General features: G+C 43.4%; 1 protein-coding gene across 1 annotated transcript in view; it reads right to left on the bottom strand.

Annotated features, from left to right (window-relative positions):
- Nucleotides 1–9644, bottom strand: part of LOC311134323 (myocardin-like) — a gene marked incomplete at both ends in the record, with an annotated part of 36284 nt that extends 26640 nt beyond the window's left edge. The window contains 1 exon segment of the mRNA XM_084167967.1: nt 9632–9644. Coding sequence (XP_084024093.1) covers nt 9632–9644 — 13 coding nt within the window.
- Between the last annotated feature and the right edge of the window lie 10193 nt (nt 9645–19837).

Genomic DNA, 19837 nt, shown 5'->3' with positions numbered 1-19837 from the left:
CTGGATAAGAGCGTCTGCTAAATGACGTAAATGTAAATACAACCCATATTTATGTTTATTTATTTTCCCATTTGTACTTTAACTATTTGCACATTGTTACAACACCGTATATATACATAATATGACATTTGAACATTACAAGAGCTTAACTGATCATGTAAACATCAAGAGAGATGAGGTTACATAACATTTGCGCAAATGTCACGTCTTACTTTTTTTTGAACTTCTGAGTGTAATGTTTACTGTTAATTTTTATTGTTTATTTCACTTTTGTTTATTATCTACTTCACTTGCTTTGGCAATGTTGACATACGTTTCCCATGCCAATAAAGCCCTTAAATGAAAATGAAATTGAGAGGATGAAGGAGAGAGAGAGAGAGAGAGAGAGAGAGAGAGAGAGAGGAAGAGAGAGAGGAGAGAGAGAGAGAGAAAAAGAGAAGGAGAGAGACAGAGAGAGAGAGACAGAGAGAAAGAGAGAGGAGAGAGAGTCTCTGTCTCTCTCTCCCTCTCTCTCTCCTTCAGCCTCTCTCTCTTTCATCCTCTCTTTCTCTCTCCTTCATCCTCTCTCTCTCTTCTATCTCTCTCTCCTCTCTCTCTCTCTCTCCTTTATCCTCTCAGACAGAGATGATGAAGGAGAGAGAGAGATGGAGGAGAGAGAGGAGAGAGAGAGAGAGAGACAGAGAGAGAGGATGAAAGAGAGAGAGAGAGAGAGAGAGGATGAAGGAGAGAGAGCGAGAGGGCGAGAGAGTGAAGGGAGAGAGGGAGAGAGAGAGAGAGAGAGAGGAGAGAGAGAGAGAGAGAGAGAGAGAGAAGAGAGAGAGAGAGAGAGAGAGAGAGAGAGAGAGAGAGAGGAGAGAGAGAGAGAGAGAGAGAGAGAGAGAGAGAGAGAGAGAGAGAGAGAGAGAGAGAGAGAGAGAGAGAGAGAGAGAAAGAGAGAGAGAGAGAGAGAAGAGAGAGAGAGAGAGAGAGAGAGAGAGAGAGAGAGAGAGAGAGAGAGAGAGAGAGAGAGAGAGAGAGAGAGAGAGGAGAGAGAGGGTGAGAGAGGAGAGAGAGAGGTGTTGAAACTTGAGGAAGATTCCGTTATCAGCACATAAAGGCTGAGCAGATGAAGTGACAATGGAATAATGTAAATAGTACAAGAGCTTAACTGATCATGTAAACATCAAGAGAGATGAGTTTCCATTACATTTGCGATAAGTCTGAATATGTAGATCTATGGAAAGAGGATTCTCATCAGACAGATCACATCAATTCCTAACAGCGTTTGACCATTGCCTGGGGAACACCTTTAAAACAGCTTTATCCAACATAAATCAGAGATCCTTCCTCCTTTAGATTTAGCGTTTTATTCACCCAGCACCTAAAAAATACTGGATGTGCGCACATAATTAAGATTTAGCCTTTACAGTTTAGTGGCCCACAACGTCAACGTGTGTGTGTGTGAAGCAGCCAGGGGCAGTGATCCAGAGTGTAACCATGGATACTGGAGAGGGGTCATAGCTGTACAGTTTCCTGAGGGGGAAACAAACATTGGGGAGTCACAGTGAAACCTGCACCCTATAATTGGCTCTGGTCTCAAACTCAGGTAGGTATTCTGAGAGGGCTGTGTCTAACAAGGGTCAGAAGGTTGGGAGAGAGAGATATAGAAGGTATACAACATGCGGCCCCATTCAAGTCAATGATAGCATAATGGGTGGACTGGCGGCCATTGAGAGTGTACCCATAGGAGCAAAGCACAAAGTAAAAGCAGGAAGTAAAAATAGGAAGTCTACCCATCAATCTGTGCTGTGATTTGTTGATTCAACTCAACTGACATAACAACAAATACATTCCATTGCATGAGCCACATCAGTTAGCATCATTTGAATGAACATTCTACATTACCACAGAATTATTGCATCACAATACCAGGCAGTCATTGCGAGTGTACCTATGAGTTTACCAGTCAAATTGCCAGGGTTAGAGGTTCCAAGCCTGATCTATTAATTATATATTTCTATGGTTGGAGGCCCATCACACATACAGCGAACTCTACTCGTCATGTGCTGCCTGGACACCAAGGTGACAGGTGAATGAGAACGGAGAACAGTAGGCTGTCTATGATGTCTTAGCTTGAACTTTAAAATGTATACATCAACATGACTATGTAACTCACAGGATCCTGTAAAAATCCCCAGAATTCTTGATGGACTCTTACTCTCTGGTGCCCTTGTAAAGTGGTTTTACTGTAAGACATATCTACTGTAGCTCTTCAGCCTGAGCTAAGGTCAAAACCATGCCTCTAAAGTGAACTGGCTGATCTGAGCTCCACCCATACAGTAGGTGACACAAAGCCTTTTTGTCTTCCGAGCACATTTTTAATAAAAGTTAATTTTCGTTAAAAGCAACTGTCATTTCTGTGCAAAGGTTCTATGTTACGCAGTGTAAACTGTTTATGTTAAACCTCTGCTGGCTTTTAGACGGTAAACTTTGTTGTTTGAGTGTGACATACCAATGAGAAACTCCGATTAGCTTCAAACACCTTGAATTACCTGTTGGCCTGTTAACTTAGACATCTAGCATTATATTTACCTTTTTCATGCACTTGATTAATTTTGATAATTACAATGAATGTAGATTAGAATGTAGGTCCTGGGGACATGTAGCTAACTATGCTACATAGCTGATGTCATTGTAATGAATGTAGACATTAAGCTAACTATGCTACATAGCTGATGTCATTGTAATGAATGTAGACATGAAGCTAACTTTGCTACATAGCTGATGTCATGGTAATGAATGTAGACATGTAGCTACAGTGGGGGAAAAAGTATTTAGTCAGCCACCAATTGTGCAAGTTCTGCCACTTAAAAACATGAGAGAGGCCTGTAATTTTCATCATAGGTACACGTCAACAATGACAGACAAAATGAGAAATTTTCTTCCAGAAAATCACATTGTAGGATTTTTTATGAATTTATTTGCAAATTATGGTGGAAAATAAGTATTTGGTCAATAACAAAAGTTTCTCAATACTTTGTTATATACCCTTTGTTGGCAATGACACAGGTCAAACGTTTTCTGTAAGTCTTCAAAAGGTTTTCACACACTGTTGCTGGTATTTTGGCCCATTCCTCCATGCAGATCTCCTCTAGAGCATTGATGTTTTGGGGCTGTCGCTGGGCAACACAGACTTTCAACTCCCTCCAAAGATTTTCTATGGGGTTGAGATCTGTAGACTGGCTAGGCCATTCCAGGACCTTGAAATGCTTCTTACGAAGCCACTCCTTCATTGCCCGGGCGGTGTGTTTGGGATCATTGTCATGCTGAAAGACCCCGCCACGTTTCATCTTCAATGCCTGGGCTGATGGAAGGAGGTTTTCACTCAAAATCTCACGATACATGGCCCCATTCATTCTTTCCTTTACACGGATCAGTCGTCCTGGTCCCTTTGCAGAAAAACAGCCCAAAAGCATGATGTTTCCGCCCCCATGCTTCACAGTAAGTATGGTGTTCTTTGGATGCAACTCAGCATTCTTTGTCCTCCAAACACGACGAGTTGAGTTTTTACCAAAAAAGTTATATTTTGGTTTCATCTGACCATATGATATTCTCCCAATCCTCTTCTGGATCATCCAAATGCACTCTAGCAAACTTCAGACGGGCCTGGACATGTACTGGCTTAAGCAGGGGGACACGTCTGGCACTGCAGGATTTGAGTCCCTGGCGGCGTAGTGTGTTACTGATGGTAGGCTTTGTTACTTTGGTCCCAGCTCTCTGCAGGTCATTCACTAGGTCCACCCGTGTGGTTCTGGGTTTTTGCTCACCGTTCTTGTGATCATTTTGACCCCACAGGGTGAGATCTTGCGTGGAGCCCCAGATCGAGGGAGATTATCAGTGGTCTTGTATGTCTTCCATTTCCTAATAATTGGTCCCACAGTTGATTTCTTCAAACCAAGCTGCTTACCTATTGCAGATTCAGTCTTCCCAGCCTGGTGCAGGTCTACAATTTTGTTTCTGGTGTCCTTTGACAGCTCTTTGGTCTTGGCCATAGTGGAGTTTGGAGTGTGACTGTTTGAGGTTGTGGACAGGTGTCTTTTATACTGATAACAAGTTCAAACAGGTGCCATTAATACAGGTAACGAGTGGAGGACAGAGGAGCCTCTTAAAGAAGAAGTTACAGGTCTGTGAGAGCCAGAAACCTTGCTTGTTTGTAGGTGACCAAATAATTGGTGCACAATTGGTGGCTGACTAAATACTTTTTTCCCCTACTGTAACTATGCTACATAGCTGATGTCATTGTAATGAATGTAGGACATGAAGCTAACTATGCTCCATAGATCAGTGGTTCCCACCCAGGGGTACTAGGAGGTAGTTGGCCTATCCACAGGGGGTACTTGAGAAGACTCATGAACAACGTTCCCTCTAATTGTTTTCGGCACTAAGCAAATTTCATGTCTGCTGAGCGCAAACCTGAACTTTTAGAAAATTCTGTGCAACTTCCAACACGTGTTTACTGTGAACATTGAGGCTGTTCCCTCTTTAAGTTACAGATTTAACAGTGGCCAAGTAGGCTACTGTGGCTATTTGATCATAATGTAGGCCTACCAGAGTGGCCTACCATTAAAAACTATGGAGAAAAATGTATCCCATAACATTTTAACATGGAAATAGCTGTTCTATCATTCAGCCTACATTAGCAGCAAATGTGTGGTGTTCAATGTAGACTTTTGAAAAAAAACATGCAGGGCTTGACGTTAAACTCTACGGGATCGGTGTCCCGTATATGGGTAGAAAGCTTACATTCTTGTTAATCTAACTGCACTGTCCAATGTACAGTAGCTATTACAGTGAAATAATACCATGCTATTGTTTGAGGAGAGTGCACAACAACAAAAAACGTATCACGGCAACTGGTTTGATACATTCACCTCTGAAGGTAAATAATATACTTACATTCAGTAATCTTGCTCTGATTTGTCATCCTAAGGGTCCAAGAGATAAAATGTATTATAGTTTTGTTTGATAAAATTAATTTTTATATTCAAATGTAGGAACTGGGTTCTACAGTTTGAACCCCTGCTGTCTCTGGCTCCACACCCACCCCGCCCGGCCATCTAGATGTGTGAAAGTTAGTGTATAAGCTAATGATCCATCATGTATGACATTCCTGGGAGTGTGTCAACTTACATTTTGTATTACCATATAATTTCTGTATGTTCTCTATAGTTATGTACAGTGGGGAAAACAAGTATTTAGTCAGCCACCAATTGTGCAAGTTCTCCCACTTAAAAAGATGAGAGAGGCCTGTAATTTTCATCATAGGTACACGTCAACTATGACAGACAAAATGAGATTTTCTTTTCCAGAAAATCACATTGTAGGATTTTTAATGAATTGATTTGCAAATTATGGTGGAAAATAAGTATTTGGTCAATAACAAAAGTTTCTCAATACTTTGTTTTATACCCTTTGTTGGCAATGACACAGGTCAAACGTTTTCTGTAAGTCTTCACAAGGTTTTCACACACTGTTGCTGGTATTTTGGCCCATTCCTCCATGCAGATCTCCTCTAGAGCAGTGATGTTTTGGGGCTGTCGCTGGGCAACACGGACTTTCAACTCCCTCCAAAGATTTTCTATGGGGTTGAGATCTGGAGACTGGCTAGGCCACTCCAGGACCTTGAAATGCTTCTTACGAAGCCACTCCTTCGTTGCCCGGGCGGTGTGTTTGGGATCATTGTCATGCTGAAAGACCCAGCCACGTTTCATCTTCAATGCCCTTGCTGATGGAAGGAGGTTTTCACTCAAAATCTCACGATACATGGCCCCATTCATTCTTTCCTTTACACGGATCAGTCGTCCTGGTCCCTTTGCAGAAAAACAGCCTCAAAGCATGATGTTTCCACCCCCATGCTTCACAGTAGGTATGGTGTTCTTTGGATGCAACTCAGCATTCTTTGTCCTCCAAACACGACGAGTTGAGTTTTTACCAAAAAGTTCTATTTTGGTTTCATCTGACCATATGACATTCTCCCAATCCTCTTCTGGATCATCCAAATGCACTCTAGCAAACTTCAGACGGGCCTGGACATGTACTGGCTTAAGCAGGGGGACACGTCTGGCACTGCAGGATTTGAGTCCCTGGCGGCGTAGTGTGTTACTGATGGTAGGCTTTGTTACTTTGGTCCCAGCTCTCTGCAGGTCATTCACTAGGTCCCCCCGTGTGGTTCTGGGATTTTTGCACACCGTTCTTGTGATCATTTTGACCCCACGGGGTGAGATCTTGCGTGGAGCCCCAGATCGAGGGAGATTATCAGTGGTCTTGTATGTCTTCCATTTCCTAATAATTGCTCCCACAGTTGATTTCTTCAAACCAAGATGCTTACCTATTGCAGATTCAGTCTTCCCAGCCTGGTGCAGGCCTACAATTTTGTTTCTGGTGTCCTTTGACAGCTCTTTGGTCTTGGCCATAGTGGAGTTTGGAGTGTGACTGTTTGAGGTTGTGGACAGGTGTCTTTTATACTGATAACGAGTTCAAACAGGTGCCATTAATACAGGTAACGAGTGGAGGACAGAGGAGCCTCTTAAAGAAGAAGTTACAGGTCTGTGAGAGCCAGAAATCTTGCTTGTTTGTAGGTGACCAAATACTTATTTTCCACCATAATTTGCAAATAAATTCATAAAAAATCCTACAATGTGATTTTCTGGATTTTTTTTCCTCAATTTTTCTGTCATAGTTGACGTGTACCTATGATGAAAATTACAGGCCTCTCTCATCTTTTTAAGTTGGAGAACTTGCACAATTGGTGGCTGACTAAATACTTTTTTTCCCCACTGTACTTGAAAATGTATCAATTGACCAATTCGGCACATTTGGGTAGACTTGATACTGAATAGTCCAGTATTGCAATGATTCACTGGATCAATCTGAAACTTTGCACACACACTGCGGCCAAGATCAATATTGTGCCTAAACTGCAATTTATATTGTGGCCTTTCTCTTGCATTTTAAAGATTATGGAACAAAAAAATAAATGGAAAATGTTTGTTTGTATTATCTTTTACCAGATCTAATGTGTTATATTCTCCTATATTAATTTCACATTTCCACAAACTTCAAAATGTTTCCTTTTAAATGGTATCAAGAATATGCATATCCTTTGGGTATGTCATTTTAGGCGACAATTGATAAAAAGGGTCCGATCCTTAAGAGGTTTACCTGTTTATCCACTTGTCCTTCAGACAAGGTGACTTTAAATGTTGTGTTATTTGATGCAAGAAACCACTTTACAAAATAAAATTCATTATTATTCACATACCATTATTACAGAGAATCAGACAAATTATACTACCCTCTGCCTATTGGCTACTTAGCTTATTCAAGACCGTCTCAAAATACAACACTTCCCCTTTAAGACATAAAAATGCTCTTTACCCGACTCGCTTTTCAAATATAGCTAGAAATGCACAAATGTTGTTCTCTTGTAGGAAGCAACCGCTCCCCCATTGTTGACTAGAAATTAGCTATAACTGGGCTAATAACTCACTAACTAGCAAAGAATATGAACAAAATGCGAACAGGTGGCTACATGCAGCTCTCGCTTTGATCTCAAAACAAGCACATCTACTCATGGCCACTCATGCTACAAACACAGTCCAGTTCAAAGTGAATGGCACATATCCATATATGGCAATGGCTATTTGAATATAGGCCTACTATAGCTCTGATTGGTTATGGTGCACAGGTCAGAGTCGTGCCGGTCAATGCAATAGAATCCTACTTCGATGCGTTCTGCCTACAATAAAATCTCTTGCATAGTTCATGTTGTTTCTGTATTTTACATTGAAAGTAGCCAATATAGCGTTGATTTGAATTCCCAGAGTAGAGCGAAACGTTGATAGTGTTAACTAAAGGAGATGATGTCATTGTAATAAATGTAGACATGAAGCTAACTATGCTCCATAGCTGATGTCATGGTAATGAATGTAGACAATGAATGTTTGATTTACACAACATGCCTACCACTTTGAAGATGCAAAATATATATTTCTGTGAAACAAACAAGAAATAAGACCAAAAAACAGAAAACTTGAGCGTACATAACTATTCACCCCCCAAAGTGAATACTTTGGTGGTCCTCTGTAGCTCAGCTGGTAGAGCACGGCGCTTGTAACGCCAAGGTAGTGGGTTCGATCCCCGGGACCACCCATACACAAAAATGTATGCACGCATGACTGTAAGTCGCTTTGGATAAAAGCGTCTGCTAAATGGCATATTATTATTATTATTATTATTATTATTATTACTTTGTAGAGCCACCTTTTGTAGCAATTACAGGCTGCAAGTCTCTTGGGGTATGTCTCTATAAGCTTGGCACATCTAGCCATGGGGATTCCTGCCCATTATTCAAGGCAAAACTGCTCCAGCTCCTTCAAGTTGGATGGGTTCCGCTGGTGTACAGCAATCTTTAAGTCATATCACAGATTCTCAATTGGATTGAGGTCTGGGCTTTGACTAGGCCATTTCAAGACATTTAAATGTTTCCCCTTAAACCACTAAAGTGTTGCTTTAGCAGTATGCTTAGGGTCATTGTCCTGCTGGAAGGTGAACCTCCGTCTCAGTCTCAAATCTCTGGAAGACTGAAACAGGTTTCCCTCAAGAATTTCCCTGTATTTAGCGCCATCCATAATTCCTTCATTTCTGACCAGTTTCCCAGTCCCTGCCGATGAAAAACATCCCCACAGCATGATGCTGCCACCACCATGCATCACTGTGGGGATGTGTTCTCGGGGTGATGAGAGGTGTTGGGTTTGTGCCAGACATAGCGTTTTCCTTGATGGCCAAAAGCTCAATTTTATTCTCATCTGACCAGAGTACCTTCTTCCATATGTTTGGGGAGTCTCCCACATGCCTTTTGGCGAACACCAAACGTGTTTGCTTATTTATTTCTGGAGTGTACGGCTTAAAGTGGTCCTATGGACAGATACTCCAATCCCCGCTGTGGAGCGTTTCAGCTCCTTCAGGGTTATCTTTGGTGTCTTTGTTGCCTCTCTGATTAATGCCCTCCTTGCCTGGTCCGTGACGTTTGGTGGGCAGCCCTCTCTTGGCAGGTTTGTTGTGATGCCATATTCTTTCCATTTTTTAATAATGGATTTAATGGTGCTCCATGGGATGTTGAAAGTTTTGGATATTTTTTTTATAACCCAACCCTGATCTGTCCTTCTCCACAACGTTTGGAGAGCTCCTTGGTCTTCATGGTGCCGCTTGCTTGGTGGTGCCCCTTGCTAGTGGTGTTGCAGACTCTGGGGCCTTTCAGAACAGATGTGTATATATACTAAGATCATGTGACAGATCATGTGACACTTAGATTGCACACTTTATTTAACTAATTATGTGACTTCTGAAGGTAATTGGTTGCACCAGATCTTATTTAGGTGCTTCATAGCAAAGGGGGTGAATACATATGCACAAACCACTTTTCCGTTATTCATTTTTTTGAATTTTTTGTCATTCCACTTCACCAATTTGGACTATTTTGTGTATGTCCATTACATGAAATCCAAATAAAAATCAATTTAAATTACAGGTTGTAATGCAACAAAATAGGAAAAACGCCAAGAGGGATGAATACTTTTGCAAGGCACTGTACCTGGTAATGGCATGCTGACATCACCAATGAACACCAATATTAAGACAGTTGTTTTAAGTTTAGAGGTTGAGCAAGCTATCTAGAGATTATGAATGTCCAGGTAACCTTTCTCGTCTGTTCACGATTCATCTATGAAAACCAATTGTTGCAACAACATATCAACTACAAACGCAAACGTCAAACAACAGAGAATGTGGATGAGGTGCGTTTGGCCTCCAAAGCGCTTTGAACAGCTGGTAGAAAAGCGCTACATAAATTGTATATATTTAATCCAGTCTCATCTATGAAGACCAAATATTGTTGCAACAACAACTATAAATGTGACGTAAAACAATATGAGGATGCTTAGCAGAGAGCGTCACATCATCACCACATTTAGCCTACCAGTCTGACCATGGGTCTCTGACAGCAACAATGCCTAGGCAGTGAGAAGCAACTGTTTTCTCTTGGTAAACGCACCATTACCAGGTTTATTTTCCTAATTCTGCATAACCAAATAAACAGGATCGTCCCACTGTAGGCCTCGTTCTCTGTTGTGAAAGTGATTTTTTTTGTCCTTGTGTAAATGTGTAATCATAATACTGAAGGCTGATTCAGGGTCCGTTACAGACGTTACTGTGAGGTGTAGAGTTCACAAATCAGAGCGAGTTCAAACAAAAGTAAAGATGTGGCCTAATGGAATATTCTCAAGTTCTGGAAATAGCCCAGTAATTGCAGGACTCTGGTATTTAAATCTGTTCTAACGAGCCCTTCAAACCTGCCCTCATACCTGTCAGTCACCCAAATTAATTTTCCAACTATGACTTAGCAAAATAAATATAATTGACCACAATAATAATGGCAGGGAATTGTTAATAATGATTATTGAGTTTCATTGTTTATGTTACTGAGTTCTGTTATTTGTTCTGGAATGTTGATGGGGCTCCTAACACTCATTTTTTGAAATATTTGTTTCTAATTGTATACGTCATCGAGACACCAATTAAGTCCAAGGTTTATGTGTTTTTCTAGTTTGTTAATCAATTCTTGACGAACTAGGTTTGAGCACTGCAGAGCAACGAATGGACCCCTGATTAGTGTTTCATAATACTGCCACAGGGTTCATGTTCCATGAAAAAAACATATTAATCATCAAAGTCATGTTCTCAATATACTGTAGGCCCAGTCCACTTCCAGAGCCAATATATTTATACACTATATATACAAAAGTATGTGGACACCCATTCAAATTAGTGGATTCGGCTATTTCAGCCACACCCGTTGCTGAGAGGGGTATAAAATTGAGCAAACAGCCATGCAATCTCCACACACAAACATTGGCATTAGAATGGCCTTACTGAAGAGCTCTGTGACTTTCAACGTGGCACCGTCATAGGATGCCACCTTTCCAACAAGTCAGTTCATAACATTCTGCCCTGCTAGAGCTGTCCCAGTCAACTGTAAGTGCTGTTATTGTGAAGTGGAAACGTCTATTAGCAACAACGGCTCAGCCGTGATGTGGTAGCCCACTCAGGCTCACAGAACGGGACCGCCGAGTGCTGAAGTGCATAAAAAGCGTCTGTCCTCGGTTGCAACACTCACTACAGAGTTACAAACTGCCTCTGGAAGTAACGTCAGCACAATAACTGTTCGTCGGGAGCTTCATGAAATGGGTTTCCATGGATGAGCAGCTGAACACAAGCCTAAGATCACCATGCGCAATGCCAAGCTTCGGCTGGAGTGGTGTAAAGCTCGCTGCCATTGGACTCTGGAGCAGTGGAAATGCGTTCCCTGGAGAGATGAATCACGCTTCACCATCTGGCAGTCCAATGGACGAATCTGGGATTGGCGGATGCCAGGAGAACACTACCTGCCCGAATGCATCGTGCCAACTGTAAAGGTTGGTGGAGGAAGAATAATGGTCTGGGGCTGTTTTTCATGGTTCGGGCTAGGCCCCTTAGTTCCAGTGAAGGGAAATCTTAATGCTACGGCATACAATTACATTCTAGACCATTATGTGCTTCCAACCTTGTGGCAACAGTTTGTGGAAGGCCCTTTCCTGTTTCAGCATGACAATGCACCGGTGCAAAAAGCAAGGTCCATACAGAAATGGTTTGTTGAGATCGGTGTGGAATAATAATAATAATAATAATAATAATAATAATAATAATAATAATAATAATAAGCCATTTAGCAGACGCTTTTATCCAAAGCGACTTACAGTCATGCGTGCATACATTTTTTGTGTATGGGTGGTCCCGGGGATCGAACCCACTACCTTGACGTTACAAGCGCCGTGCTCTACCAGCTGAGCTACAGAGGACCACAGAGGAAGAACTTGATTGGCCGGCACAGAGCCCCGACCTCAATACCTTTGGGATGAATTGGAACGCCGACCGCGAACCAGGCCTAATCGCCCATCATCAGTGCCTGACCTCACTAATAGTCTTGTGGCTGAATGGAAGCAAGTCCCCGCAGCAATGTTCAAACATCTAGCGGAAAGCCTTCCCAGAAGAGTGGAGGCTGTTATAGCAGCAAAGGGGGGACCAACTCCATATTAATGCCCATGATTTTGGAATGAGATGTTCGACGAGCAGGTGTCCACATACTTTTGGTCACGTAGTATACCTACAGTGCCTTGCAAAAGTATTCATCCCCCTTGTTGTTTTTCCTATTTTGTTGCTTTACAACCTGTAATTTAAATGGATTTTTATTTGAATTTCATGTAATGGACATACACAAAATAGTCCAAATTAGTAAAGTGAAATGAAATAAATAACATCCCACGGAGCACCATTAAATCCATTATTAAAAAACTGAAAGAATATGGCACCACAACAAACCTGCCAAGAGAGGGCTGCCCACCAAAACTCACAGACCAGGCAAGGAGGGCATTAAATCAGAGGCAACAAAGAGACCAAAGATAACCCTGAAGGAGCTGCAAAGCTCCACTGCAGAGATCGGACTATCTGTCCATAGGACCACTTTAAGCCGTACACTCAACAGAGCTGGTCTTTACGGAAGAGTGGCCAGATAAAAGCCATTGCTTAAAGAATAAAAGGCGTGTGGGAGACTCCCCAAACATATGGAAGAAGATACTCTGGTCAGATGAGACATAATTGAATAGTTATGTACGATCAAGTTTTCAGTTTTTTTGTCTTATTTCTTGTTTGTTTCACAAGAAAAAATATTTTGCATCTTCAAAGAGGTAGGCATGTTGTGTAAATCAAATGATACAAACCCCCCAAAAATCCATTTTAATTCCAGGACGTAAGGCAACAAAATTGGAAAAATGCCAAGGGGGGTGAATACTTTCGTAAGCCACTGTATTGATTATTATGACAGTATCTCATACAGTGGGGAAAAAAGTATTTAGTCAGCCACCAATTGTGCAAGTTCTCCCACTTAAAAAGATGAGAGAGGCCTGTAATTTTCATCATAGGTACACGTCAACTATGACAGACAAATTGAGAATTTTTTTTCTCCAGAAAATCACATTGTAGGATTTTTAATGAATTTATTTGCAAATTATGGTGGAGAAAAAATATTTGGTCACCTACAAACAAGCAAGATTTCTGGCTCTCAAAGACCTGTAACTTCTTCTTTAAGAGGCTCCTCTGTCCTCCACTCGTTACCTGTATTAATGGCACCTGTTTGAACTTGTTATCAGTATAAAAGACACCTGTCCACAACCTCAAAAAGTCACACTCCAAACTCCACTATGGCCAAGACCAAAGAGCTGTCAAAGGACACCAGAAACAAAATTGTAGACCTGCACCAGGCTGGGAAGACTGAATCTGCAATAGGTAAGGAGCTTGGTTTGAAGAAATCAACTGTGGGAGCAATTATTAGGAAATGGAAGACATACAAGACCACTGATAATCTCCCTCGATCTGGGGCTCCACGCAAGATCTCACCCCGGGGGGTCAAAATGATCACAAGAACGGTGAGCAAAAATCCCAGAACCACACGGGGGGACCTAGTGAATGACCTGCAGAGAGCTGGGACCAAAGTAACAAAGCCTACCATCAGTATATACACTACGCCGCCAGGGACTCAAATGCTGCAGTGCCAGACGTGTCCCCCTGCTTAAGCCAGTACATGTCCAGGCCCGTCTGAAGTTTGCTAGAGTGCATTTGGATGATCCAGAAGAGGATTGGGAGAATGTCATATGGTCAGATGAAACCAAAATAGAACTTTTTGGTAAAAACTCAACTCGTCGTGTTTGGAGGACAAAGAATGCTGAGTTGCATCCAAAGAACACCATACCTACTCTGAAGCATGGGGGTGGAAACATCATGCTTTGGGGCTGTTTTTCTGCAGAGGGACCAGGACGACTGATCCGTGTAAAGGAAAGAATGAATGGGGCCATGTATCGTGAGATTTTGAGTGAAAACCTCCTTCCATCAGCAAGGGCATTGAAGATGAAACGTGGCTGGGTCTTTCAGCATGACAATGATCCCAAACACACCGCCCGGGCAATGAAGGAGTGGCTTCGTAAGAAGCATTTCAAGGTCCTGGAGTGGCCTAGCCAGTCTCCAGATCTCAACCCCATAGAAAATCTTTGGAGGGAGTTGAAAGTCTGTGTTGCCCAGCGACAGCCCCAAAACATCACTGCTCTAGAGGAGATCTGCATGGAGGAATGGGCCAAAATACCAGCAACAGTGTGTGAAAACCTTGTGAAGACTTACAGAAAACGTTTGACCTGTGTCATTGCCAACTAAGGGTATATAACAAAGTATTGAGAAACTTTTGTTATTGACCAAATACTTATTTTCCACCATAATTTGCAAATAAATTCATAAAAAATCCTACAATGTGATTTTCTGGAGAGAAAAACTCTCATTTTGTCTGTCATAGTTGACCTGTACCTATGATGAAAATTATAGGCCTCTCATCTTTTTAAGTGGGAGAACATGCACAATTGGTGGCTGACTAAATACTTTTTTTCCCCACTGTATAATCTAAATGAGCTGGTTTCTCTTTGGATTAAAGATGCTCCTAGAAGGATATTATAAGGATATGACAGAGCAAAGGTCTCAGGTTCTCTCTCCCTCCATGCCTTCCCTCCCCCTGGCTCCTTCCCCTCTCAGGTTCTCTCTCCCTCCAGGCCTTCTCTCCCCCTGGATCTTTCCCCTCCCCCCCTCTCAGGTTCTCTCTCCCTCCAGCTCTCTCCCCCTGGCTCCTTCCCCTCTCCCCTCTCAGGTTCTCTCCCCCTCCAGGCCTTCTTTCCCCCGACTCTTTCTCTCTCCCCTTCAGGTTCTCTCAGGTTCTCTAATAGCACTCTCCAGTCCTCTCCCTGGCCCTGACCTCTCCCTCATTTCTCTACCCCTCCCTCAGCCATTGTTATGTCCTTAGACCACAACCTCCAGCTAGGTTTGGTCATTCTACATTCCTTACATCAGTGTCAATAAAGTAAAGGGTAATAGGTGTCTTAAGGTAATGTTTCCATTGATGTGACTAGTCGGCTTGCATTACTGTACATTTGACAGTAACTGTCAACTTGTGTGGGTCTCAAAACATACAGTAAAGAGCCAATTGGATACTGATTGGCCACTGAGGTAAGAATGAGGTACTGTACTTTGGCTGCCTACAAGGAAGTCAATACACAGGTACATCAACTGAAGTGTCAAAACCAGGCAAACACAACCAAAGCTGAGAGATTATGAAGGCTAGACATTATTCAATGTAACCGGATTTGCGGCCGGGACAAACCACTCCATTAGGGAATTGAACCCTCTCTTAAATGTTGCCTCAATTAAAGTAAAATAAAGTGTAAATGTGATGAATTCTGACCAGTCATATATATCCAAAGGTTGGACATTTGTGTTTTATTTAACACCTCGTCTCGTTACAACGGCCAAAAATGACACATTTCAACAACGTTCAAAGTAATCCTATGGGTGGCTAGGTGAGTTAGTTGCCAAGATAGGGTTTTATCAGGACATTTGGCCAAACAAATAAATGGCTCTGATTCTGACCTGTATATTAAGATAGCCTACTGCTTCTGTTTCCCTGGCTGAGTTGATGAGCTGATTTGGGCCATCAGTTGATTGACACATGTAGACCTACTGTTGAACGATACATTTTTCTCCAGTGTGGATGCTCGCCCACGTTTTATAGTTAGGATTTGTATAATTTGTCAATATAGTTCTGGTCTTTGGTGTGGATTGAAAGCCTCTAATATTTCATTTCGTAAAGCTGTCAAGATGTTTATACATTTGAGTCTATCCAAAGACGATTTCATTGCGAGACACTTTTCTTTGATGTGTAAATAATTTATTCTGCCTTTTTTGCTTGCCTTCAACATATAATAAAACATTTGATCTAGAATAAATACGGATTCTCCCCTAACGGAAAATACATCTACCTACTACAAATATGTCAATTTATTATAATCCACATAAGTATTCAAACGAGATGCGCTGTAGCCTGCACATAGACTACATAAGGTAGGCTACAATGTAGGTACGGTACTGTATCGTATATACAAACACCGTTTCTAGCTGTCCCCTGGTGGCGATTCTAACTATTTCTTCAGATATTCAAGTCCTCCTGCTGCAGGATTAGTTTCCTCCTGCTGCAGGATTAGTTTCCTCCTGCGACGAAAGGGGTCAAATTAAGATCCGACATTTGGTCTTTGCATCCCTTATTTACTGAAGTGTTTCTGTCATTTTGGCAGTTACCTTAGCAACACTATCTACTCATCTTGAAATGAAGACCAGTAATCCCCTTGTTGCCAGAGACGGAAGGATGAATGAGGGGAGGATGGAGGGTGGCCAGAGAGGGAGGGATGGAGGTGGGGAGGATGGAGGGTGGCCAGAGAGGGAGGGATGGAGGTATGGAGGATGGAGGGTGGCCAGAGAGGGAGGGATGGAGGTATGGAGGATGGAGGGTGGCCAGAGAGGGAGGGATGGAGGTGGGGAGGATGGAGGTGGGGAGGATGGAGGATAGAGGTGGGGAGGATGGAGGATAGAGGTGGGGAGGATGGAGGTGGGGAGGATGGAGGATAGAGGATGGAGGGTGGCCAGAGAGGGAGGGATGGAGGTGGGGAGGATGGAGGGTGGCCAGAGAGGGAGGGATGGAGGTATGGAGGATGGAGGGTGGCCAGAGAGGGAGGGATGGAGGTATGGAGGATGGAGGGTGGCCAGAGAGGGAGGGATGGAGGTGGGGAGGATGGAGGTGGGGAGGATGGAGGATAGAGGTGGGGAGGATGGAGGATGGAGGGTGGCCAGAGAGGGAGGGATAGAGGTGGGGAGGATGGAGGATGGAGGTGGGGAGGATGGAGGATAGAGGTGGACCTCCATGCCAGAGAGGGAGGGATAGAGGTGGGGAGGATGGAGGATGGAGGTGGGGAGGATGGAGGATAGAGGTGGACCTCCATGCCAGACACACGGATCGGCCACGACGGCCAAGAAATGCAGGGGAGGTTTCCTGCCTGGATCCTGGGTTGGGAAAAATGTATCCCACATCCCAATCTACTCCCGTCCCCAGACCCCAAGAGCCCCAGGACCCCAGAACCCCAGACCCCCCGAGCCCCAGACCCCCCGAGCCCCATATCCCCCTGATCCCCCGACCCCCAGAGCCCCTGACCCCCCGAGCCCCCGACCCCCAGACGCCCCAGACCCCCCGTCCTCAAGAGCCCCAGACCCCCAGAGCCCCAGACGCCCCGACCCCCAGAGGCCCGACCCCCAGAGCCCCAGACCCCCAGAGTCCCCGACCCCCAGAGCCCCCGACCCCCAGAGCCAGTAGGGCTGGAGCAGAATAGGAGTCAGGGAGCAGTGTGTTCCTGTGTGTGTGTGTGTTTCTGTGTGTGTGTCTGTGTGTGTGTGTGTGTGTGTGTGTGTGTGTGTGTGTGTGTGTGTGTGTGTGTGCGCGCGCGCGCCGAGCTGGACCTAAGTGGTTACCCACTGATTTGCACTAACGACACGCTTCTGGGATTTGCGCTACATTTAGTTGAGTCACAGAGGCTCTGAAGCTGAACCGTTCCAGTTATGGCCTGCAAAACACACACATTTAGACTGTTATGAATGTGCTTTAAGCGCTGGAGTTATTGTACAGTTGAATGTTATATGAATAATGACAGAAACATGGATCATGTATAACAGAGATAATGAGAAAAAGCAATAAAGTATCGAGACTTGGAATGATAAAAGGACATTAGTATTATCTTATTCCAGTTGTTGTAGGTGGGACACCCATGAAAAGCACTGTGACAGAATTTTGGAAAAATAAAGAAAAATATTTTGATTGATCTATTAAGATTATAACTTTGCAATAGTCAAGGAGGAAACAGAGAATATACTGTATTTACAGAGTCAATGGTCAGGTCCTTTCTCTCTCACTCCTCAATCCGCGTCGGTGCCGTCGATTGGTGCAGTCAGCTTTGTGTTGCAGCTCACGGTAAAAAGGTGTCCAAGACCCCACTCTTGTGGGCCATTCGTTCTTCAGCAAAGTGTAACAGGTCTGTCCAATTTTCTTCATTCCTTGTCAGCGTTCCATCTCCGTTTCTCCTCTGGGTACATTAACTTCAATACAAAACTTAGGGAGGCTCATGGTTCTCACCCCTTCCATAGACTTACACAGTAAGTATGACGACTTCCAGAGGACGTCCTCCAACCTATCAGAACTCTTGCAGCATGAACTGAATTGTTGTCCATCCAATCAAAAGGATCAGAGAATGAATCTAGTACTGAAAGCATAAGCTACCAGCTAACACTGCAGTGCAAAAAAGTGTGGTCAGTTGTGGCCTCGAGTCACATGACTTGGACTCGAGTCTGACTCTAGTCACCAATTGTATAACTTGCGACTTGACTTGGAGTCTCAAGACTCGGGACTCGACTTTACATTTACATTTTAGTCATTTAGCAGACGCTCTTATCCAGAGCGACTTACAGGAGCAATTAGGGTTAAGTGCCTTGCTCAAGGGCACATCGGCAGATTTTTCACCTAGTCGGCTCGGGGATTAGAACCAGCGACATTTCGGTTACTGGCACAATGCTCTTAACCACTAAGCTACCTGCCGCCCTGACTTGAGACTTTGACTTTGACTTGAGACTGATGATTTGAAATGATCTGGCCAGGTTTTTAACGTTTTGTCTCATTTTGTGGATTACTCTCCACGCAGCCTTAGACAGTAGCCGCAGCATCACCCTTGCTAAAAATGTTTTGCAACAGAATGGCTAGTGAAATGCACACTCACAGCTCTGATTGGACCAGCAAACTGTCAATCAGCACAGATTGAGTGCATTGCAAACGTGAATTTGTAAGGAGAGAGGATTGCCATAATAAATAAATAAATATGCAGCTCCAAAAATTGTTTGGTGATCAAGAATGTCTCCTGAGTGGCGCAGTGGTCTAAGGCACTGCATCGCAGTGCTAGCTGTGCCACTAGAGATCCTGGTTCGTATCCAGGCTCTGTCGTAGCCGGCCGTGACCGGGAGACCAATGGGGCAGCGCACAATTGGCCCAGCGTCGTCTAGGGTAGGGGAGGGAATGGCCGGCAGGGATGTAGCTCAGTTGGTAGAGCATGGCGTTTGCAACGCCAGGGTTGTGGGTTTGATTCCCACGGGGGTATGAAAAAAATAAAATATATATAATGTAAGTCCCTCTGGATAAGAGCGTCTGCTAAATGACGTAAATGTAAATGTAAAATGTAAGAATATGAACAGTTTACATTGCAAGTCACCAGCAATGGGGCATCAAGCAACAATTACTAGCCTACAGTTCTTTTGGTAGGGCCTATGTCAAAATTGCTTGAAATTGATAATTTACTTATGAAGCTTGTATTTGGAATTTGTTGTTAAAATTAATTAATACTGTGGCGAAGAAACACCATAGGCACGTCTCTCCACTTGCGCTCTCCAAACTCCTGCCAGTGGAGAGCACTTTGTTCTGTTGTTTGCTGTTGCTGTTGCTGTCACACATTGTTACATCGACATTCCATCTTACAATAATTGTTAGTGTTTAATCATTCCATCCCCGTACTGTTTATTGCAACTCTCCTCCCTTTCTGCATCCTTTGACTCTCTATGTGCCCTATCCTCCCGGCCGGCTCGGTCCTCCCCTCCTGCTCCGTGGCTTGACGACTCATTGCGAGCTCACAGAACAGCACTCCGGGCAGCCGAGCGGAAATGGAGGAAAACTAGACTCCCTGCGGACCTGGCATATTTTCACTCCCTCCTCTCTACATTTTCTTCCTCTGTTTCTGCTGCTAAAGCCACTTTC

This window comes from Coregonus lavaretus (genome assembly GCF_964263955.1).
Source record: "Coregonus lavaretus genome assembly, chromosome: 1".
Taxonomy (NCBI): Eukaryota; Metazoa; Chordata; class Actinopteri; order Salmoniformes; family Salmonidae; genus Coregonus; species Coregonus lavaretus.
This window is presented reverse-complemented; position numbering and strand designations above follow the sequence as displayed.